At 45.4% G+C, this 25,185-nt stretch overlaps 1 protein-coding gene across 1 annotated transcript in view; it reads left to right on the top strand.

Moving 5' to 3' along the window:
- The first annotated feature begins 4,595 nt into the window (after positions 1–4,595).
- Positions 4,596–25,185, top strand: part of CHAT (choline O-acetyltransferase) — a 52,166-nt gene continuing 31,576 nt past the window's right edge. Inside the window, exons 1-6 of the mRNA XM_081913623.1 lie at positions 4,596–4,741; positions 15,678–15,822; positions 17,891–18,082; positions 19,691–19,809; positions 23,067–23,120; positions 24,786–24,966. Of these exons, the coding sequence (XP_081769749.1) occupies positions 15,760–15,822; positions 17,891–18,082; positions 19,691–19,809; positions 23,067–23,120; positions 24,786–24,966 (609 nt within the window). The 5' untranslated portion in view covers positions 4,596–4,741; positions 15,678–15,759. The remainder of the gene's footprint in view (positions 4,742–15,677; positions 15,823–17,890; positions 18,083–19,690; positions 19,810–23,066; positions 23,121–24,785; positions 24,967–25,185) is intronic.

The raw sequence follows: 25,185 nt of genomic DNA, 5'->3' as shown, positions 1-25,185 counted from the left end.
TGAGACGTGCCTCCCTCTTGCCCACGGTTTCTCAAAAATTAGTTGCGCTGAGCTCAAGAGGACTTGCCTCCTGGTAAGGGTATGCGTAGGATCACAGCCTTAGCAAATGAAGATTTGGAATCAATTGAATTTTCAAAACTGCGCTTCTCCAGCTGGGCGCACCGCTCTCCGCAGCATTTATACAAAGTAAAAGTATATTGAAAAGTTTTGTGAGCGACAGCAGGGATCGGAAAGATTTTGGTGACGGGTCTGGATCAGGAGAGAGAGCGTGCTATTGCGCGCCTCTCGTTTATTTCCATGGGGATAACTTCCCGGTGGGCCCTGAGGTTAAGCGTGCAAGGATTGTGTTTCTTATTATGGAGTGTGACTTACTTCCGAGTAAGCAGAGTCGAGCCTGCAGTGTGCCTCCTAAAGTCCACTGGATCAACCAAGCGGCACTTAGGATCCCGCTGCGCATCTCCTTTCTTGCAATCTTGCGCAAGGATTGGGATGCTTAAGACCGCGGTCCTAAAGTTGCTTCCTCGGAGTAAAGTCTCAATACATTTACTGGCGCTCACTTCCCAACAAATGGATTATGGAGAAGGGCTAGAGCAGCTGTTTTTCATGCAGAAGATCCCAGGTCAGTCTCTGTGAGCTCCAGGTCGGAGCTTCTGCCTGAAACCCTGGCTCGCCATAACGTGTGCAATAGAATCATAGAATGGTAGAGTTGGAAGGGACCACTAGGATAATCTAATCCAGCGCCCTGCGAGGCAAGAATCTTTCGCCCAACGCGAGACTCGAACTCACGACCCTGAGATTAAGTCTTATGCTCTCCCAGCTGAGCTCTACCTAGATGGAGCAAATACCTGGCTCGCTATAAGGCGGCTTCTCATGTAGGGATGAGGCTCTTCATCCCATGGGTTTCTTGGGGATGGGTCGACCCCATCCTAAATGATCAGGCTCCCGGTTTTTGAACTCGTGGTCCTGTGCAACTTTACTCGGAATTAGCTCTCTCCTGCGTGCTCAGCGGGGCTTACTTTCGAGCAAGTGCCTCGCTCCTCAGCCCACATGCCCTCAAAAGACAGAGGCAACTTCTGGAGCTTCTCCAAGTTCACCTGGTGTCGTCGCTTTCAGTCTGCTCCTAGACCTACAGAAGGACACCTACCTTGTTCATGGCTTCCCCCCCACCTAGCTTGGATCCGGCAGATTAGTTGTTAATCCTCTCCCCACCTTCCCACCCTCGTTTGCATTCCCCAGTATTCACGTGTCCGGGACTGGCTCCCCTTAATTCACTCGGGATCCTCAGCTGGAGGGGAAAAGACCCAACGAGCTCGCGACCCAAGAGATCGGTTGAGAGCGTTGGTGGACAGCTTTCGAGAAAAGTCAATACAATTGTCATCATAATTGAAGAAAGAAAAAAAAGGGGGGGATATCTCACAACTCTCCTGCAGACAAGCTATGAGAAGAAGGTTGGTTGGAGCGCTGTTCAGCTCCAGATCAACCTCTGTCAAGCTGGGGAAACCGGAGGTAGCGCTGAGCTGATGAATAAGCGATTAGACGGTGGCATCTTCTTCCTGCCCTGGTGCTGTTTCGCTCCGGGTGTGCAGGAGCATCGCAAGAGCTTCGCTGGGTCTCCCTCTATACTCTAGCCATCTCAAGGGATTTTCTCTCTCTCTCTCTCTCTCTCTCTCTCTGTTGTGTGTGTGTGTGTGTTGTCTAGTATCCCGTTCCCCAAATTGGTCACGCAGATGATCCGGGCAGCCTAAACACAAAACCTGCCCGTACAACAGGTCTTCAGTGGCGGACTGACTCTGAACATGGAGATTATTACACTCGGTGACCCAGCCAAGAGCACTTCATCTCTCCTTGCCCTCTCTCCACGAACCCCTCCCCACTAATTCATTTTAGCCCCTATCATTCTCAGGGCAGGATCTTAAAAACGCCTGCTTGAAAGGAGGCGGGGAATTATGGAGGTCCCTTCGTCCCCGCCCCCAATAAAATATTTGAGGGGGCTGGCACCCCACAAAACTGATGAGCATCGCCATTCAAATAGTATCCGTGCACCTGTCGTGTGATCGATTATGCGGGGCGGGGCTTACCTGCCCCCCACCTAATATTTTATTCAAGTTGGCACCCCTGTAAAATAGTATAACATCGCAGCCTTATGTCCCTTTCCCAGGGTTGATGGGGGGGACACACCTTTGTATCTGCAGCTGGGGGTGGGGACGGACAGCGAAGAGGTAGGATCCGACCTCCTGCATTCACATCCAAGGGTTCATTTCGTGCCAGAACCCCGGGGAACCGAATATTTCGTTTCCCCCGAGAGCCCCGGTTCTTTCTCTCGCCGCGCGCCCCCTTCTCTCCCCCACCCACCCTCGGAGCTCTCCAGCTGTGGCTCAATACGATTCAATCGTTTCCTCGCAGACACACAAGTTGGTTATTTTCTCCGCAGCTCCGTTGAAAAACCATCTGATTCCGACGCACGAGAAGGGCCCTGTCGAGCTGTTGGGGGTGTCTACCCTAAAGAGCGCTTTGGAAATGCATTTTCAGCCACACTTGACAAAGGAGCTCGTGGTGGGGGGTTGTTGGCTTTCGATTATGCAGCCAAAAGAGGGGGAAAGAAAAAAAGGAAAACTGACGCCACTTTAAGGGGGTGGGGGTGGTTTTTATTGGGGAGGAAAGAAAGAAACCCAACAACGAATTTTCCTCTCCAGCTCGCTCGTTTGTCACCTAAGCGCAAGAAAAGGTTCCTTCTAAACCCGTTGAATGTTATTAATACTTTAAAGGCTGAAAGCCGATTCACGCTTACTCGCGAGGAGGCCCCTCTGAATTTAGACAGCCCGCCAGTAGGAGTGGGATGCACAGGATCAAGGGTCCCTAAACCGAATTAACACCGTGCTTTTCACATTGCGAGTGAAACAGATCGCAGATTACACATTGTTGGGGAAGGCCGCTTGGATCCAGGGAAAGCGCTGCTTTCTTATCTTGATCATTCTGAGATCCGTTTCAGGGGGAGGGACATTAGCCCCACGCTTATAAAAAGGAGGCGGTGAATCTGGATATGGGACTGAACTGGGGCGGTGGCGGGAGCTGGCAGATTAGCAAGATCATCGCTAACACTTCCCCCACGGAGAAATAAGTGGTGCAAGCCTTCGCCTGCCTCTTCATAAGTAATCCCCATCGAGTTCAGTGGGATTTACTCTCAGGAAAGTGCAGATAGGATCGCAGCCCTGGGTCTGCAACTTCTGCTTCAGAAGAGTAACGCGCTGCGAGATCACCTGCGCCTCCTGGGCACGTTTAATCGGAACGAAGATTCGCCGGGTTGGGTTGAATAGGACTTGCTCCCAAGTAGCGGCGAGCAGGATTGCCCTGTTGGGTTTTAGAGAGAGAGAAGCGGGCGTTTAACTGGTACCATGATTGTTGCAACGTCGCAACGAATGTCCAATACATTTATTTTTTAATTGCAATTATGTCCCAGCCTTTCTTCCAAGCAGCTCAAGACAGCATACAATAGTCTCCCTCGCAACCCTGTGAGGTAGGACGGGCTGAGAGACTCAATCCTTCCAGATTCTGGGAGTCTTTTGCAATCTCTCCGCCCCAGAACTTGCATCCTACAGTAGGGGGTTCAAAGAGATGTCTTTCTTCGTCTCCTTGGAGCAGTGGGGGGACAGTCTGTGTTTTCCCCCTCGGCTGTGAGGTTCAGTGAAGAAGAGCGCTGGACTTGGAATATCTTTGCCACAAACTTTGAGCAAGTCTCCTAGCTCAATTTGAGAAAGGGAAATATTCTTGACATATCGCAGTTGGGTAGGCGAGTTTGAACCCAGAAAGCGACAGGAAACATCTTCTCCAACAAAGAGTGTTACATAAATCACACCAGTTATTATAAGGTTCGGCTATATTTAAGGAAGCAATTACTGTATCTCTGAAATGTAAGTCTGGAGGCGGGGAGCGGAGAGGGGCGAGGTTATGTGCCTATGGAAATCCACTACAATCTCCTTTCTGGGATTACTCCAAAGCAGGGCACGTTTAAATTACAGCTGTGGTTTGGAGGAAGGATGCTAAGAATTCGCGCTCAAAAGACCTCCAGCCCCTTTGAAGGGAGCCCTAGGAGTGAAACACCTATGACCCTCTTTCAAATGTGCAGACTCGCCCTAACTTTGCCCAGAAAGCACCCCTTCCCCCACGCTGCCTGACGCAGCGCTCTGTGTAGTTCGGCAGCCAGCTTGCTTTTCACACAAGCACTTGGTCCAACCAGAGAGCGCCTTCCTTGGCCTATTGCAGTGGTCTTTTTCCTGGCCCACCGCTACCGCTACCGCCACCGCCCTTATCAAGCAGCAGCAGCCTGCCTTTCATCCACAAGCAGCGACCCTCTTCCACCTGAGAGAGGTAAACATTTTCGGTGAGCTTCTGTTGCTCGTCGGGTTCCCTAGTTTGGACCGCCTCCTCGCCCATCCCAGGCTGCGCGAATAGGAAGGGCGAAGGGGAGGAGTTTCCACACCCAGCCGCGGGGGGGGGGAGGAGGAAGGTGGGTCGCGTGGAGAGGGGGCAACCCTCCGAGCGCTCGCGCGCGTGGCCACAAGGCTCGCCAAAGCGCAGCTGGCGGCGCCGAGGTACCATGGACAGCTCCACTGGAGGCTGTTGAGCAGCTCCTTCCTCTACCAGCTGCCCCAAACCCGAGACTTCTTCGCTGGCAGGTTCTTGCTCATCAGCACCGGTCCTCGGGAGAAACTTTGCCTCGCTGCGATCGGTATACGAGAGCCAGGTAAGGAGAGGTTCCGCTGCGCGTTTCCAAACTCATGGCCTCAAAGGACGCGCGCTGCGAACGCGTGTCTGGCGTCTGAGTCGCATTGAAAAGCAAGGAACCGGTGGTCGCCAGGAAAAGGGACTTATTTGCAAACAAAACAAACAAACACACACGGTAGAACTTTCTGCCGTCTCTATCCTATCCTGCCTCGTCTAGGAGGGAATATTTTTCTTTTAAAAGCCGACGAACGCCCGTTTCCTTGCTGATCTGCGCGATCTTTGGTTTCAATGGGACTCTCCGTCTGCTCAAAATGTCCATATTTTAAGTGGGTGGCGGATCCGGCTCTGGATTGCTAACTAGGGTCGCCTGGTGGTGTTGGTGGGGAGTATCTTACTAACCTCGCTCCAGTCTGCTATTCCCTTTCTCAACTTCGGGGAAGGGGAGGAGTGTAAGGGAAATATTTTACGCTAGCGCTGTCTTTGCTAACTGTATGCATGCGCCAAAATAATCCGATCTGGAACCTTACCCTCCCGGTTTAAATAATTCTTCCCGGCTAGGGCTTCCCAAGGAGTGAGGCCCATTGAACTCAGTGGGGCTTACTCCCGAGTAAACGTGCCGAGGCTCCTGCTGGAAATCATCCTCAGGCCCATCTATCCTGATGCTGAACTACAAGAGTGGAGAGGAACGCGATCCTCAAAGACCATCGAGGCTGCGGTCCCCTAAATGCTTAATCCGGAGCAGTGGCCCTGAAACGAACGGGAGCAAGTAGCTTTGGGGGTTGAGATCGCAGCAGCCACTTGTTTTCGAAAGCTGCAATAACCTGTTGCACCCGCACTACCCCTTCACAAGGTGCCCTTGGCTGGGGACAGACTTTCACAGGAACGATTAAATCCTTCCTCTCTCGCATCGTTTTCTCTTAAGCTTCCTACTTCCCATCAGCCTCTGGTCTTACTTTAGGACTTGGTCGCTTAGTAGTAGTATGTCTAGGTGGACTTGAATTCAAGACTCTGATCTCCCGAAAGAGGAAGAGCATGCGGCTATCAAGCTTTAAAGATAGGCATTTTTCTTGGTCCCTTTGACGTTGCCTCGGAGCCTGCCCCATTCCTCCCAACACCTCATCCCCTGGTGCGTCCCACACAGTCACCCCCATGCCTCTAATGCAAAATGTTCTTCTCTTTATGCGGGATTTCTCAGCATGCGCTTCCAAAGTCAAGAGCAGTGCTTCCCAAACCTGGGTCTCCAGTGGTTTTTGGACTACAAGTCTCATCATCCCTTGCTAGCAGGACCAGTGGTCAGGGATGATGGGAGTTGTAGTCTAACAACAGCGGGAGACTCCCCCTCCCGTCATCTTGGTGAAAATGGATAGCCAGCAGCTGTAAATCAATGAGTGTTGGCAATTCATCTTCTATCCCTCTCCTATAGGTTTCCTTCTTGGTGAAAAATGGATAGGCAGCAGCTGTAAATCAATGGATGCTCGCAACTCCTCTCGCATCCCTCTGCTATATATGTTTCCTTGAGTATAACCATCCTGACCATGTCTGCTCTGAAGTAAGCCCCCATTGAATTCAATGGAACTTACTCCCAGTTAAAAGTCGCATAGGATTGCCTTCAGAGCACATTGATCTAGATGCTCCCTTGCGATGAGCAAACATCCACAGTCATGAGGGAAATATTGGCGCCTTCACAGCAAGTTTTCTCGCTGGGAAACTAGGTATGAAAATTGTGTACAGTTTAAAAGGCAGGAAAATGTTTTCTAAGGTGTGTTTATCATTGCAGTGCAATCGATCCAGGCTTTTCCTTGTCTTTTATTTTGTAAAGTTTACAGAATGAAAGAAAGAGACAGATTCCTTCCTTTTCAACAGGAGCTTACAGCTAAGCTCTAATAAGGACTGTTGCAAGGCTGGGTTGTCAAGAGAAATGAATAAGGTGTCAGGACATGGTGGCATGTTGTTTTTTAAAAAATAAATAAATAGCACTATGCCTACTGGTGTCACCACATATTGTCTAGGATGTATTGGTTGCTGCTTTCTAACTACCATATACCACATGTAGGCTCCTCTTGTCAATTCTGATGCACCTCTTGCAAATCACCATGCTTAGCTCAGTTGGCAGCAGCATGGTGCTGATAACACCAAGGTTGCAAGTTTGATCCCTATATGGGACAATGGCATATTCCCACATTGTAGGGGGTTGGACTAGATAATCCTCAGGGTCCCTTCCAACTCTACAAATCTATGATAATAATAATAACAACAATAACAATAATTTATTATTTATACCCCACCCATCTGGCTGGGTTTCCCCAGCCACTCTAGGCGGCTCCCAACAGAATATTAAAAACACGATAAAACATCAAACATTAAAAACTTCCCTAAAAGGGGTTGCCTTCAGATGTCTTCTAAAAGTCAGCTAATTGTTTATTTCCTTGACATCTGATGGGAGGGTGTTCCACAGGGTGGGTGCCGCTACCGAGAAGGCCCTCTGATTCTATGTCATACTCTACAAAGATAGGCTTTAAGCTATCTACAGGCCATGCTGCATCTAAATGTAACTGGAAGCCACTCTCTAGTCCCGAGTTTTGTTTTGGGGGAGGGGTGTTCATGATAAAAATGTCCTTTGCACATGCCAAAAGCAGCTACCACCCTCTTTAGTTTTCCTGAACTTGAACCAGAACTGAGCTGGCCTTGGAGCGCTAGAGCTCAAATGAGGGGCTTTCTAGAGGCGAAGAACGTAAGGGAGCTGCCTTACAGTGAGTCAGATTGTTCAACCGCCTGGCTAAGTGATGACCGAAACTGACCAGCAGTGGCTGTCCACTATTTCCAGCAGGATTCTCTGCCAGCCCAACCTGAAAATGCCAGAGATTGAACCTAGAACCTTCTGCATGCAAAACAGATGTCTTGCCACTGAGCTATGGGCCTGCATGGATGGCTCAGTTGGTTAGAACACGCTGCTGATAATGCCAAGGTTGCAGGTTCAATCCCTGTATGGAACAACTGCATATTCCTGCATTGCAGGGCATTTTACTAGATGTTCCTCAGGGTCCCTTCCAACTCTGCAGTTCCATGATTCTTCATGTTACCTCTTGATGCAGCTTCTGAGAATGTCCATCGTATCACATGTGCAAGTACTGAAATCTACTTTTGGGACACACCTGGATTTTCCTACCTGTTTTGCTTTATTTAAAGGACAAAGGGCACTTGAGAAACAAAGTGAGTTGGTTTATGCATATAGGCAGACCAAATACAGATACAAAATACTTAATAAGACCATTATAGTCTGTCTTCGGCTGGAAGCAGACGATACTTCCAACTATCATGGAAGAGGTATTATCATTGCCTTTTGTGTCTCCATGCACATTTTTTTGTCCCACTGGACAAACAAGGTTATAAAGCTCTACAAAAAGCTTGCAAACCCTATATACATCCAAGGCCCCATTCATAAATAAATTAAAAAATAAATGTCTACCCCAGCCGCTGTCAGCTAAGAAGAATTAGTCTGACCTTCAAAGGTTTGTGGTTTTGGTAGCAAAATAGATGTCAGGAAGTATTAAAGCTGCTTATGCCTTAGTATTATCTTAATAAAATATAAATCATGCTGTTTTCATTGAATTCCGTGCACCGAGCTGCAGTCTGTGTGGTGTGCTAGTTAGAGCAGCCTTATCCAACCTGGGGTTCTCCAGATTCTTTGGACTACAACTCCCAGTCTGGCTGGGGCTGATGGGAGTCACAGTCCGAACCATCTGGAGGGCACCAGATTGGCAAAGGCTGGGTCAGACTATTGGTTTAGCAGTGGGAAGAGTTGGACGCAGATCCCCTCTCAACCACAGAGCTCACTGGGTGACCTTGAGCCAGTCACTCTCTCAGCCTAACCTACCTGACAGAGCTGTTGTGAAGATAAAAGGGAAGCATAAAGAACTATGTGCCTAAACTTGAACTGCTTCTTCTTCATCTTTTTAAATGAGCTTCTTGGAATACAGGCAGCATATAAATGTACTAAAGCAATCAGTAAAAATAAAGCACGTTTTCTGAGATGACAACCAGTTTTGGTCTACCCTTTCCCATTGGAGCAAGGTGTGAGTTCTGTCATTTGTTTTAGACACTGCGTTTTTGCAGTTCTGTTATGGACTATGATAAACATGAAAATGAATAAACTGAGCTGTTTATCAGACATGACAGTGTGGTGATGATGCCAATATTGTACCATCAACACTCTGAAAAACAATGACTGCCTGTCTGCAGAATCTGCCTCTCTCCTCCTAAACGGAATGACATTTGACTATTCAGTAGTTTGTAAATTGTCCAGCTGTACAACACAGCATCTTTAATTTCATGGCCACCTGATCCCCAGCAGAGGGCTCAATCCCTCGCCAAAGTTGTGGAACAATGATGGGGAGCTTGTGCCCCTTGATGTTGTTGGTCCTTCTGGACCATTGGCCATGCCAGCAGGGGCTGATGGGAGTTGGAGTTGGACACTGTCTAGAGGAGGGGTGGGGAACCTGTCAACCCACAGACCAAACATGGCCCACTAGGCCTCACAATTTGGCCCATGAGGCTGTTTAGAGGAAGCTACACTTGTCCATGGGGAAACCATGCTCATACATGATGTCAGGTATGGAACAGGAAAGGGTGGCCCTCAGAGGAGCCACCAGGAGCTTAAAGTGGACTTCCAATTGCTTCTTCATACTGGAACAAGGTTTGTTCCCAAGTGGGCATCAGCTGGTGGGTGGTAGGAGCCTGTGTTACTCAAGGAGGTGAAAGAGGTTTGACTACAGAGCTTAAGGAGAGGTGCAAGAGGGACAGAACCCCACTCTGCACTGATGCTCTCAATCTACAGTTTTGAAGTTGAAAGAACCAGTGCTGGGTTTTGGCTGATGGGCAGGGAAACCCACCTGTCAACCATGTGCTAATATATAATATTATATTATTATGTCAAAGTTGGCCCACAGGGTTGGGAGCAGGCCTTGTTCCAGCACAAAGGAACATTGAGAAGCAAAACAAATATTTCACACCCCATCCCTGTCTGAGCCAAGTCTCAACGTTGAGCCCTTTGCAAGCAGTGCCTCTTAATCATCCTTCAGAGTAGGGATCCTAACTCTGAGAGAGTGCAGGATCAACCCACACATTCAGCAGAGGTGTTGATAATTGCACGACCACATCTCATCACTTGGCAAGCTCGCCTTCTCTGATATAAGCTCTGTTTATGAAAGGCAGTTGCAGAGAACCATTTTGCATACCCTGCCAAGCTGTCAAGCGATGATGGCCGCAGCTCTCAGTTAAGAAACATGTTTTCATGCAAATTGGCCTTTTGTTGCTCAACTGTGAACATTCTCTAGCCTGACATATTGTCTGAAGCATAGGAGGTGCCCAAATTGTGGCGGGAGAGAGAGAAAACACTTTCCATGGTGGGGCTTCAAGATTGCATTGATAGTTTACATGGATCACCCAGGTCACGTGGTTACTTCCCACATCAGCTGGAGATGTGATACTGGTCTGGATGCAGCCATGTGACCTGGGAATGCTATGTGGTCATCATTAGAAATGGAAAGTTCCACCAATGTGATATGTGAAGAAAGCCCATTCCCTGTGGCCCCCACACCAAAGAGACAGCTTGCTGTGAATGGGGCTGCTGACTAACGTTAATTACGATACTGCAGTTTCTCTAACTGGGCAACAGAAATGTACATTATTTAACCAACTGAGCTCTCGTTGCTCGGTCCCTGCTCCTGCCAACCTAGCAGTTTGAAAGCACGTCAAAGTGCAAGTAGATAAATAGGTACCACTCCAGCAGGGAGGTAAACGGCCTTTCCGTGCGCTGCTCTTGTTCACCAGAAGCGGCTTAGTCATGCTGGCCACATGACCCAGAAGCTGTACGCTGGCTCCCTCGGCCAATAAAGTGAGATGAGCGCCGCAACCCCAGAGTCGGTCACGACTGGACCTAATGGTCAGGGGTCCCTTTACCCTTAACCTGCTTTCCAAGAATACGCTTCACAAAGCAGCTTACACATAGGTATAAAAAATAGAATCACAAAACAAGATAAAACATACACCCCACACACTTTGCACCGTCCTTTTAAACGGTTATCTGCAGAAACTTCTTACTGAATTTGTTTGTGTGTCTTTGCATTTTCGTACGTATTTGTTTTCAGGCACCTAATCTACACTATATTTTGTATGAATAACCAGTTCCTATTATGCAAATGTGCATCTCATATTAAAAAACAACAACAACAAAATGCCAGTTAGTAAGTCTCAAACTTGTGTTTTATTTTTAAGGTGACTTTAAAAATACCCCCACCCCGCCCCCACAAATGAACCTTATTTCCATTAACTAACTGGCCTATTATTTACCCCAGCTCAATTCCATTTCTTCCTCCTTTTTTCTCGGCATCACTGCCCTGCCCCATACTTCAAATGAGGCTGCAGATCTGTAATGTGTGCATACCTTGAGTCTACCTTTAGCATAATAGAGGGACAGATGGCAACTACACCAGGGTAAATATTGCCAAAAGAAAATGAACTGAAGTGCAAGCAACTGTGATATCAAGGGAATAACTCTGCCATGCTATTCTCTCTCTCTCTCTCTCTCTCTCTCACACACACACACACACACCTCTCTTTTGGGCAAATGCATCAAGACCAAATAGAGATGCCAAACTAAAAGAAATCCAGCAATATTGTCAGGAACAGAGATGTTAATTAAGACCTCTTAAGAACAGATTGTGTCATTGTGATTTCTTTCCTTACATTTGTGTAATTGTCATTGACAAGCACATCTCTTTTGCTTTGCTTTTTAAAACTATAGTTGTTGTTGTTTTAAAAAAAAACTACGACCAAATCAGATTGTTTCCTGAGCCTGCAATCTTATGTACACTTCCTGGGAGTAAGCCTAATTAAACACAGTGCAATTTACCTCTGAGTAGGCACCCATAGTATTGGAACCAAATAGATTGTTCAGTCCCCATATGGGACAACTGTGTATTCCTGCATTGCAAGAGGTTGAACGAGATGAGCTTTTGGGTCCCTTCCAACTCTACTATTCTATGATTCTATGAAGCATTTTCTACAAGGGTAGAAAAATTAAGGAGGGTTTCGTCTTGTTTTTTCACTGACAAGCGCAGTCAATGTCAATCAAAGGATGATTTAAAGTTCAGATTGACCTCTCGCGTCTATACTGGAGAGGGTTCCTCTGTCTGCCTCCTCTTCCACAAGTTACTGCTGTCGCTTTGAAGAACAGTGAAAACCACAGGATCCTTTAAATGTCACTTTCCCCATCACAGGGCTAACTGGAAGAGAGGCGCATATGGAGCTGGGCCTAATCAAAGTAGCTGGCATTCATTTGTCTCCAAAGTCCTCTGCTCTTTTCAGTCATTTGGGCGACTGGCTGTAAAGCCATCCAGGGAATTGATTCCATTGGCATAATCCAGTCTTCCTTTTGCAACAGGAACCACTTGTGAAAGAAGCTGCCGCTTGACATTGAAAATGCGAGACGCAGGAAATGTATCAAAACCGAGACTTTCTGTTTCACTTTTGCTTAGCCTTCTTCCAAGGAGCTCAAGGTGATGTTACTTGGTTCTCTCATTCTCCATGTTATCCTCAAAAAAAGCTCGTGAGGCAGGTTAGGCTAAAGGGGCAAGGTCTGGTCCAATGAGTTCGTATTGAGTTTGTTTGTGTTACAAAGCAAACAGATAAACAAGGAAAGGTACATCACCTTGGCAACGCCTCCCCTGGTGGGATTGGGCAACTGGCTGAGGTAGGCGGAGACCTCCAGGTATCCCACCTGGGGAAGGCAAAGCCAAGCCTATGTTAATGGTGCCACATAGGGTCCAGGGGGCTGCACGCAACCACACAAAGGGCGCCCCCCATTTAATGTGGGGAGCAGTCATTGTCTCCACTTTCAATTCATAGTCTTGTTCACAGTTCATTTACGTTTGGTGAGAGATACTTTTGTCATAGACATCTTGAAGTTGGGGGGAAGGAGAAGGTAGGGTAGAGAGATGGGGATATTGTTCTTTTGTTCTATTGCCTATTATCAGAGTAGGTCCAGTGAGCTTTCTAACTCACTCCTTGACATGGCCTCAACAGATCCCTAGTGATGTTGGCCTCTGATGCTGGCTGTATCCATCCCTTGTTTATGGCAAGGCTAGGCAACCTGTGGCCCTGCAGATGTTACTGGACTCTAGCCCAACCAGCATGGCCAGTGGTAAGGCATGATGGGAGTTGTAGTTCATCAACATCTGGAGGCCTATAGGTTTCTGGTTTGGAGCACAATACCTCCCTTGAGCCTTGAGTTATAAGAAAGAATTTTGGCATGTCGGTTTTATGCTTCCAATATTCTAAGTTAACACGTGAGGGGTTCTTTCGTCTTGCACACTTTTCAAACTTGGGGAGGGCAAGAAGCAACATATTTTGTACAGGACAATCTGTCTTCAGTATTGGGAACTGTTCTGTTTCTAAAGCTCAGACCCATGTGATGCTCCCCCATGTGGTCTTTTCAGAGAGGGGCAAAGAAAATGTGAAGCATATTGCCATGCAATCTCCCTTTTGAGCATTGAGGTATCACAAGGGAGTCTGGTATGCACTTTTCTGGTGTAGTTTTCAACTTCCCACCCCTGAGAAATATCTCAGAAGGAGGGAGTGGGCAGACAAGACATGTGGATACCTGGAACATTATTTCAGCAATCTATGCAGTTGTCGCCATATGCCAGGTGCTATGCAGAACTTAGAAGTGATCCTGTTCTTGCCCAGGGTTCCTTCCGTTGGTGCAAGATGATATGAAAACGAGGGATTTAAAGAAAATGGTATTTTGAGTCAGGTGGCAAATGAAGGCATCAGTAAGCTGCAGTTAAGTTGAGTCAGGGAAAAAATTAGTTAAAAGGAATTGTACTATCTTATTCCATTACTTCCCGGGTGTGGAATATAAGACCCAAGCTCACTTGGAGCCTTTGAGAATTTATGTTGGCATAAAGCATAATGGATATTTGGCAAAGATCAAGAGTGGAGGGGAGCTGTTAGTCAATGCATTAACCTTTCACCTTGGAATATCCATTTCCACATCTTGAGCATATTGTTGATCAAAGTGAGCTTGGCAGGGTTTCATTTCTCTGCCTATGAATAACTAGCAGTTGTCACAAAACTGATCACACATTATTCCATCACTAGGAATCAGGAAGTCTGAGGCCAGCACACACACACACTTTTCACTTGCACTCCCATTACACCAGTGAGCATTCTGTAGAATGCTATTCCTCAGAAATAACGGGCACCTGGAGGCAAAATGGTGGTGAGGAATAACGGGCACCTATTGGACAGTGCCTGTGACATCACTGGTCATGAGCAATGCCTATTCCTCTTCTTTTGCATTGTATTTGCTTAATTGTCAGAGGAGCATAGGAGGAATGATGGAGACCACCTCCCCATCCTGACACTTCCAGGGGGGAGGAGGAGGAAGACAGCATAGATTTACAGCAGGAGTTTGAGGGAGGTCACAGCTCAGACACAGATGAGGGGAAAAGTTGGGAAATCATGGGAGAGCCAGAACAACACCAGGCTGACACGTTGTCATTAGAAAGCATTCCAGACCCCCCATCTCCCAGAACTTGGCAAGCCTTAAAAGCTGGAGAGCAAAGAGCTCAAAGACAGAGGGCACCTAGCAGCACCAATAGAGGAGGTGATGAGAATGACGAATGAGGAAGTGGGAGAGACGGAGGGTGGAGATTCACTTGGGACAATGCCATTATCCAAAAGGCTGGGTTCTATAAAGACTGAAATAAAAAAAGGACTGTAAGAGACTTTTCTTTGTCTTTATAATTCCTGGGCAACCAGTCGGGAGCCGCTGACAGCATCCTGACGTTAATTTTGTTTACTCCCTTGCTATAGTAACAAACATGGTAGCCCACGAGCCAACAATTGAGTAAATGACAGTGAAGTGCCTTCTCCAATGTCTTGCTGTCATTTTGTGGACCTGTTTTCTGTTTCTTCTCCCTCTTCCTTTAGTGGCTTCTTCTGTGCTTCCCTCTCTCCAAAGAGTGCACATCTCCCATGTTGCATTAAGAGACAGATAGGGTGCCCATTTGCAGCCCATTCATAACTAGTAAGACTCCCGCAATTCCTGTGATATGTAAACAAGATAGCACAGAATGGTTTTAATTTGGGACATTTGTTGGAGTTCACCTGTTGCGTCACTTATGCTCAGACTGTATAAAGGTAAAGGGACTCCTGACCATTAGGTCCAGTCGTGGCCGACTCTGGGGTTGCAGCGCTCATCTCGCTTTATTGGCCGAGGGAGCCGGCATACAGCTTCCGGGTCATGTGGCCAGCATGACTAAGCCGTTTCTGGCGAACCAGAGCAGCGCACGGAAAGGCCGTTTACCTTCCCGCCAGAGCGGTACCTATTTATCTACTTGCACTTTGACGTGCTTTCGAACTGCTAGGTTGGCAGGAGCAGGGACCGAGCAACGGGAGCTCACCCCATCACAGGGATTCGAACCGCCGACCTTCTGATCAGCAAGTCCTAGGCTCTGTGGTTTAACCCACAGCACCACCCATGTCTCATACTGTATATATGTGTGTAAATAAAATAATACCACACCATAACCCTCTAGAGATAACACTCAAAAGAAACAGAACTTGAGGAATGATGCACCCCTGAGGAGCTCACTACTTAGAAAATGGGGTGCCTGTATTAGCAGTAATAATAATGGTGGTGACGGAAATGGATAAAAAGAAACAAGAAAAGCCATATGCAATATTCTCTGAGATTTCAGTGTGCATCGCATCTACAAAAATGTTTTTATTTCCGAAAACTACAAATCCCATTTTCTTCCCCCATGTGCATTCCTGTAATAGCTGCGAGTTTACACATGAACATAATGCCGCAGACTTTCCTGAATCCCTGTTCAATCGATGATTTGTTTCTGTCTCCTTCCCCACACACTCCCAATTATTTTTATTTCTAGACCTAAGGCGTACGACTCTGCAATCACCTGCAAGTGTCTTCGATTTTAGCTCTCCATCAAAAGGACCAAACGCAACGCAAAGATGCCAATCCTAGAGAAAGCCGCAAAGAAGAAAGAGAAAGAAGCTTGCAGCCAAGATGAGATGGTGAGCGACTGTCTCTAGAAAATAACATCAGAATGGGATGTTGAACAAGGGGCTGGGTGTTTGTGAAAGTGGTCGATCTGACCTTGTCATTTTTCATGACAATTGAACACTTGGAAAATACACAAAAGGTGGCAATGAAAGATATAAGATGCCAGGTTGCAGTGAGGGATGCCAGGGTGGAATGTATCAAAAAAATGAGTGTCAATTAAGAAGGTTTAATAAATCAGTTAACCCATTTCATTTTAAATAAATATTAGGTTGGAGCTCACTAATTCACACACAGTGACACTGCCCTTATAGGAAAGTCAGAAGACTGGTGTTTGATCACATCCTGGGGAAAACAGACCAATTGGTTTCAAAATCTCCTTTTGGGTTCTGTTGTCAATTTTGAAGGCCCCATGGTATTTCATAAAGATCCAAAAATCTTTCTCCTGGTAGTAGCCAGAATGGTGATTTCTAGATAGAAATCATCCTCTCTTTGCAATGCTAGTATACTCACAGCTGGTTCATAGCCCTTACTGACAAACTTTATGTCTAATACAATGTTGGCAAAGTGAGTGACTCGGAATGATGCTTTTGAGCAATGTGGCTTCACTTCATTTCCGCCCTGATCTAGCCACTGTGATCCATGCAACGGTCACCTCCAGGCTTCATTCTCGTTACTCGCTCTACGCAGGCCTGCCCTTGAAACTGACCCAGAAACTCCAGCGGGTGCAGAATGTCGCGGTGAGGCTCCTTACGGGGTCCTTGCCATGGGATCACAATCATCCAGTGCTTTACCAGCTGCACTGGCTCCCGGTGGAGTACAGGGTGAGGTTTAAGGTGCTGGTTTTGACATTTAAAGCCCTATGTGGCCCAGGACCTTCATACCTACGGGACCGCCTCTCCTGGTATGCCTTGCAGAGGACCTTAAGGTCCACAAATGACAAAATCTTGGAGGTCCCAAGTCGCAAGGTGGTTAGATTGGTCTCAACTAGGGCCAGGGCCTTTTCAGTACTGGCCCCAACTTGGTGGAACGCTCTGTCACAAGAGACTAGGGCCCTGCGGGACTTGACATCCTTCCGCAGGGCCTGCAAGACAGAGCTGTTCCGCTTGGGCTTTGGTTTGGACTCAGTCTGACCCTTATGTTTCCCTCCCCTTATGGTTTTGATTTGTGGACTACTATTAAAATGAGGCTGCATTTTAAATTGTATTTTAACCTGTATTTTAATAAACTGGTATTTGTTTGTTTGTTTTGGTTTTTTCCCCTATTGTGTTTTATTGTAATTTTATTAGTGTTAGCCACTCTGGCCGGGGAATAAATAAATATATTATTATTATTATTATTATTATTGCTATAGTGAAAGGTACATGACCCCCAAACTCTCTTCATAAAGACACCCTTGTATGAAAGTAGCTGATACATAATGATGAATTGCATAGCTAGGGCAGAAATTCTGACTGGACCTTGTGACAAACAGATATTTTGTAGTAGTCTACTCTGGTTTTTGCTTCCTATACCCTGTTTGTGGCAGGTTTGCAAGATGTAAGGCTTGTCATTTCATTTGCACTTAGGCCATTTCTTGTTCTGTTCTATTTCTTTCAGAGAACATTAATAAGATACCATTTTTTAAAATAAACAAAATCTCTGTCCTGTTCAGTACGTCATTAATGCATACAGCTTGAGGTACTGTAGCAGATTTCGGAGACAGAAACGGTTGCAGTGCTTTTTGCAATTCAAATTGTTACAAATTCTGCATTTAACTATTTGAGAGGGTAGGGGTTATACCCCAGAGGCAAAAGATATGCACGTACCAGATAGGTTTGTCATGGGATCAGATTCCTGCACCTTTGAAATTTGCATAAGAGGAGGAATTTCACTCACTCACTCCTTGAGTCACTCACTGCAACACCATAATGGAAGAAGATGCCCTGGCCAAATTCCTTCCTTTGGTGCAATGACAACAAAGACATTAATCCTGTTCCATATGGAATCTTGCAGATCTCCAACACGTGTAACTGATAGTTGTAACAAAATTTTAAAGAGCTATCCAGCGTCTGATCAATCAATCAATATCTTTTTAAATAGGTGCTGCCCAAACTTCCAGTCCCACCACTGCAACAAACATTGCACATGTATCTTCACTGCATGAAACATTTGGTGTCAGAAGACCAATATAAGAAGACTAAGGCCATGGTGGATAGGTTTGAAGCTCCGGGAGGCCCAGGAGAGGTCCTTCAGCAAAAACTGCTAGAAAGACGAGAAAAAGTTGAGAACTGGGTAAGCCCAATGCTACTTTGTTCCAGATATCTTCATCAGATAGAATATGTAGAATAATGTAAAAATTCATGTTGCTTGCTTGTGTTATAGCCTCTCTCCCACATCACCTCCCCTCTGGGATTGGTTCAAGTGCTCTGATGGCATGGTAGGCTTTGAAATATTTCAGCTACCAAAAAAGACCGAAATTAGCATGGGTGGGGTCCCATAGGGCCAAGAAACGCAAGGTGCCCAGAGATGGAAGGAAGATAAAATTCCTACCAAAGAAGAATTGTTGACCAACTTGATGGATTACGCCGAACTGGCAAAAATGACTGGGAAAATCAGAAACCAGGAAGATATAAACTTTAACAAGGAATGGGGAGAATTTATAATTTATCTTGGAGAACACTGTAAACAATTTTAAACATTAGCAGGATTGTAACAACCCTTGTAATGTAACAAGAACTAAGGATATGACTGAGTTTTCAAAAAGAAAAAATGGAGGAGAATATAAGATGCAATGAAAAGAGGTTAACAAGAGAACCCACAGGAGGTGGAGGGAAGTTCAAGGATTTGGGGAATCCTATATCTTTGTGATGTTAACTCATATTTGAATGTAAACTTTAATTGTAAAACTAAATATATGTTTCATATATATATATATGAAAGAAATTCAAGGTGTCATATATTGCTGGCAGGAAGGGCAAAGATGCTGGAGGTGACAAGAAAAACAGGGAGGATGAGAACCCGGAAGATGAGTGGGGTAAAAGGACAGAGGTCAGATGGTTGAATGAAGGAGAACAAGATAGACACTGGCCTACAAAGCAATGACCAGAGGAGGCAGAGGCCTGAGAGAAAGCAGAACAAAGGAGCCATGAATTTCAAGAGAGAAAAGGTCAAAGAGAAATATGTCCCATTGAGTAAATACAATTTTAAAAGATGGAAGAAGAAGAATTTCACTATCTTAGTATGAATTAGAGCCGTGCAGGTGGAAGTTGTCCTAAAATTCTTGTTCCACGTCCTCCCTATTCCCCCCACTGAAACAGTCCTAAAGAGCTGGCAATGCAAAAACAATGATTTCATTATTCAAGACTAAAAGACACAAATAGCAATGAAGATGTGCTATTAAAAAAACATATATAGGAAGAAGGATTGGAAGTCCAAGCTTATATTATGATACTTTTCTGTGGTGACAATTATAGTATATGATAGCCAAGAGTAAAAAAACAAAACAAAATCCATTGTTAACTATAAAAATCAAAGCAAAACCATGGTTAACTATAGAAATCATAAGCTCTACCATAGTAGCAGGCCAGTTTTTCTTCTCCACCTTAAAAAGGTTGCAACAGTTAAGGGTAAAATTCCAGTGGCTGATCATAAACCCGAGAGATTCTAATACAGAATTTGGCTTTTGCTCTTCTTCCTTAGGACTCCAGGGAATGTGGGGGAAGGACTTTTTTCCCCCCCTTTCAGCGTCTGTTCCTACAGCAATGAACAAAACTCTCCAAGGAATTTTATTCCAGCAGATGCCTAGATTCAGAATTAAGCACACTAATAAGCACAGTAGGCATGCCTTGTATTGCTCAGATATGTAGTCATCTATAACCATTCCCCCCTCCCTTCTTGTAGGTTTTAAACTACTGGCTGGATGACATGTACCTTAACAACCGGTTGGCCCTTCCAGTCAATTCCAGCCCAGCAGTTATCTTTGCTCGGCAACAGTTCCAAGATGTGAATGACCAACTGAGGTAAGGTATCTGTAGATTACATGGAGGGGAGGGAACCATCCCTCCATCTACTATTGTGGCCAAATAGTACCATCCTTAAACCAGCCTTTGTGGTCTGGGCATGCAAAGGAAGAAGCATTAATACTTCTCTTATAAAATGGACTGTGTTCATTCGTTACTGGTGTTGATTTGTAAGATATCAAGGTATTTACAAAATGTTGTAGATGTCATTGATATAATGACAACTTTTCTTTAATATTACAACATGGCTGTAAAAACCTTTTGAGAATTTAAAAATGGGTTTCAATGCTAGTACTTCTGCCTAACAGGGTTGATGTGGATCAAAGTCTGTGGCTTAGTTGGAAGAGGAAGCTTCTGTGTCTTGTCATGTGGAAACCAGAGGCCACAGGTCACGTTTTTCAAGGGAAATATATTCAGTGTGTTTGCTACTGTATGTGAACACAAAATGACAACATTCCTAGAAAACAGACTGTAGGTGAAGCTTCTGTTTTTGCTTTATGGCATAGTTTGTTGCAGGGAAAGTATCTTCAAGGAGATCCTGCCCAATGAGAGATCAGCTTCTGCTTTGCGATAGTTACAACTCAGTGAACTGCAGCAAAGCAAAGCATGTCGCCTGATCTGAGATGTCCATGTCACGAAGGAAAGGGCTCTTGTGTTCAGTTTAAAGCCTCGGTGGAACAGAGGGTGGGGGTGTAGCGGGAGTGTAAAATGAAAGATATCCAGGAAAGTTATTCAGATTTCAAAGCCCTGTGTAAACAATGCCTAGTCCAATGTTGAAAAGTCAGATCCATTTGAAAGGCTGCCATTTTTCACAAATGATCTGAATGATTTTTCACAAATGATCTGATTTTATGAGCACTATGAGCCCAGTCCTAGGACGTGGGTGGCACTTTGGGTTAAACCACAGAGCCTAGGACTTGCCGATCAAAAGGTCAGCTGTTCGAATCCCCGTGACGGGGTGAGCTCCCTTTGCTCAGTCCCAGCTCCTGCCAACCTAGCAGTTCGAAAGCACGTCAAAGTGCAAGTAGATAAATAGGTACCGCTCCAGCTGGAAGGTAAATGGTGGTTCTGTGTGCTGCTATGGTTTGCCAGAAGCGGCTTAGCCATGCTGGCCACATGACCCGGAAGCTGTACGCCGGCTCCCTCGGCGAATAAAGCAAGATGAGTGCCGCAACCCCAGAGTCGGTCACGACTGGACCTAATGGTCAGGGGTCCCTTTATGAGCCCAGTCCTAGACAAATGGATGAGCCACTGATTTAGCTACGATGACACAAGTGTTTCAAAATATCCACAAGGCTGGAGTAACATTGTACACTGTGACCCACTGTCACTACACCCTACTTTGTATTCAGAGACTGGTGCAACATATTTTTGAATATGTTCCCAAGACCTGGGAACAAAAATGAAATATTGTGTTACACAAATATATCAAGTGAACCCATAAACAGTGACATCAGCTTTCACAATGCAGACCTAGGCTTCTTTTTCTGTTGAAAAGGGGATGGAATACATAAGTTCGTCCCCTTCCAAACTGGTTCTTGGCAAGTATTCTTGGCAAGAATGACACTACAATCATTTCTTGATTGGGCCTGTCAGTGCTCACAATGGCATGCAGCCTCCTGAGAGATCCATATCTCTGGATTAGGCACAGTTTTCGAAACATCAGCACTTTGCTATCCATATATATGTAAAAAGATGGGAAATAAAAGATGAGAGAAAACGTGTTCCGCTAAATGGGTCAATCAAAAAGATCTCATTAGGGAATGAGACATGTGAAAGAAGACTAAAAGTAAAGTGTGTGGGTTGAGATGTTCCCTTTTGTAATTCACCAACTTACAGGCCAAATGGACTCAAAGGAAAGTCCCAGAGGTTCATACTAGTACATGTAAATATGCATAGTATTACAGCCTTAATACTGCAAGGTGGTGAATAATACAGGAATATACCTTGTATGGGCACAGACCAGCTCTATCAAGCTCTGCATTGCCTACTCCAGAATAGCCAAATGTGATGCCCCCAAGATACCACTGGATTCCAGCACCCATCATCACTAATCATTGGCCACATTGACTGGGGCTGATGGGAATTGGAATACAACAAGATATGGAGGGCACCATTGTGTCCATCCCTGGTCTATGGTGTTTGAGGGCCTAACTACACATTATGCTAAATTTGCCAGCTGGAACATGAGACGGCTGCTGAACTGTAGCCAGGTTCCTCCTTGCTGTTAGAACTGTGTGCAAATGCTATGTTAAAATGTCAAACCATATCTGGAGGACCATAGTTTGTCCACCTCTGGCCTAGTTGTCGATCAGAATTGCTCTGTTCTGCAATGGCAACGGACACAGACTTGGATAAACAACAACAGCAACACCCTATTCTAAATGCTGGCATGAACACATACTTCCTCTCATGAAACTGAACAGCTTCATTGTGACCGTTGTTTTCTAGAAAACGGTGTTTTGCATCTCTCCGGTGGAGAGAGCCCATAAACAGGAAACTCTCATGAGCAGATGGGAAGCCTATCAACTAACAGGGGGAACCTTGTGGCAGGAGGAAATGATAGGGCTGTTGTCTGGGTCTTAGGCAAAATTTGACCAGGGTATTGATTTCAATGACAAAGCTCTTTGGAGGTCTGCTTCTGAGGACCAAACTAAATGCAATGAGAGCAGATGGGTTTCTGTTCACATCACCTCATTCACATATAAAGCAAGGAGCAAACAGAGGCATACTTAAGAATAAAGGAAATCTATTGGCAAGGCTGCTGCATCACTTCTGGTTTGGCCCTCACTGAGATGGTGAATTTGTGTTCCTGCTGTTCCATTTCATACTGCCAGTGGAGACTTAAATGACAGCATGTTTCTCAATATAAAGAGAAATACAGATAACTTTTTACCAAGAGTGGTGAACTTACCAATGGGCATATTCCTGTATACTAGCAGGAATGAGCCACAGTGTCTCAGAGTTGTGCTCTCTACCCCACCTCTGCATGGACAAGAAGTAGATACAGATACACACAAACACACCTACACACAATAAAACAAAATAACTCATTTTTAAAATGTGGGGGACAGGGGTCTTGGGTGCCAATAGGTGTCTGAGGGCACCACATCGGAAATCTGAAACACGCCCAGTAACTGGTGTTTACCAGCTGGTAAAGGGTCAATTGTATCTGTTCTATTTTTGGAATATTTAGACAATGCCACCTGATCTTCATCACAGGGAATTCTTGCTCCTTCTGTCTTTGATTTTTACAGGTTTGCTGCCAATCTCATTTCTGGAGTTCTTGATTATAAAGCACTGCTGGACACGTAAGCAACTTGGCTTTTGTGAACAGAATCAATGATTTCACTGGGAGCATAAACATAATCACATTCACAAAGCTGCAGGATCCAATTGCATCAGATAGTAGTTTAAGGTTACATGTACACTACCAGAGCAAACCTGTTTTTAAAAACTAGTTTGTCATCACTTCAGAAGTGTGCTGAAAGTCCTAACTAGGGAGTCATTTGACGGCTGGGCTCTAGACAGCTCAGTCCCCGAATGTGAAGCCTAGTGTCACCTCTGGAATATCTTTTTGGCGACAGGTCTCAGCCCTAGAATATATGAAAAGTATAAAGGCATGTGCACAGTGCATTTCTGAGCATCTGAGCAACCTCTGCCTGGCACTCCAAAGACTACATATCCTAGAGTTCATTGGAGAGGAAGCCATGCTCGGCAAACTAACCAGTCCTAGTGCAGAGACAATGGTGCGGCTATGTAATTTTAGAGTCTGCACTTACTGGTCTTAGGAGTGGCCTCCTGCTTAAGATGGTAATGTGCATTGCAACACTTGCTTCCAAATGTGGTAAGCCAATCTTGATGCATTTGTGGGGACCCTCTGCTCATTCTACTGAGCAAGACGCTAGATGTCTGCCCCAATGGCACCCTGATGAGTGTAGACATTACCGAACTGAACCGAACTTCTGTCAGGTTAGCAACCTAACTTTAATATTGTAAGTCTCCTTTGATAATGTGTGTGTGTGGAGTATAAATCCTAATAATAAATAAATGGGCCCAGCATAGCATCCTGAATGGCTTTTCATTCCATTGTGATTCCTGAAGGTGTCTGATAAATGTTGATCGTCCATTTGTGCAATTCAAAGCTTGTTACCTCAGCCGTGCTGCCAATTCAATAAAAGCGCATCAGCTCAACCCTCCTGTATGCAGCATGCTTCTCATATAATTCCTGTGGTGGTTTATGTACTGTGAGAGCTTCTTCTCTGCAATGATAAATGTGTCTGGTGTGGCTGCTTCAGATCCATCCAATTAATCAATCCCCACCAGTCCAGATCGCTGGCTGGCCATGTGTATTTTACAAAACACCTGTTTGAGAGAGCTTGTTGCATCTTGGTCTTTCCAAGATGTCAATCCTTAAGAAGCAGTTGTACTGCATTGGTTATTTCTTTTTCCAGCTGGGCTGCTCCAGTGGCCGCTCTACTTGTAGAGGTGTAGATGTAGATATTCTCCTTATGAAACACTTGCCATGCAAAGACTCAGGCAGACCTTCCTTTTCTCCCCACAAGATACATGGGGGCAGGAGGCCACACCCTCGTGTATGACAACACATACATATTTTCACCTGTGTGATTAGAAGTTCAGGTGGAGTGTGTTAACAGAGACGAGGTGGAAAAGGAATGTGTCCTTCTGTCCTTATGTTTTGCATACATTACCGTTTGCTTTTTCAACACTCGCCCACTGAATGCAAATACAGTTGCATCGTAAGCCATGTCAAGAATCATGAATTTCAGCTTTGCTCTGGGAGCCCGTCTATTTCCCATTGCCGTAATCTTATTGTTGTATGATTCTATTTGTGTTGTGTATCTAACCTAATTGTAAACAGACAAAGGACAGATTAGATTTCTCTTCCTTTCTGTCTACTTCTTTCTCTCTCTTTTTGTCTCTTTTGCTTTGTCTCTCTCGTTCTGTCCCTCCAGCCATGCTGTGCCTGTTGATTTTGCTCGTGGACAGCTGTCTGGTCATCCTCTCTGTATGAAGCAATACTATGGACTCTTTTCTTCCTATCGTCTTCCAGGACATACCAAAGATACCCTTGTGGCCCAGAAAAGCAATATCATGCCCGAACCGGAACATATCATTGTTGCTTGTAACAATCAGGTGTGTGGATATTCATTGGACACAGTTTTTTCAAAACTTGAGCCCACTTCATTTTGCTATGAAATTGATTAAGCAAGGGGAGAGGGTCTGGTTTGCATTCTAACTGAGCACCAAAAATGAACCTGTGGGTGGGTTTCTACAATTGGCCACTATGAAGCTGTAAGCCTAAGTATACTTACATGGGAGTAGAGATAGGAAGGCCTGGAAAAAACCGGGGGG

Source organism: Podarcis melisellensis, assembly GCF_964234715.1.
Source record: "Podarcis melisellensis genome assembly, chromosome: 5".
Taxonomy (NCBI): Eukaryota; Metazoa; Chordata; class Lepidosauria; order Squamata; family Lacertidae; genus Podarcis; species Podarcis melisellensis.
Note: the sequence above shows the minus strand (reverse complement) of the source record. Positions and strands in the feature narration are given on the sequence as shown.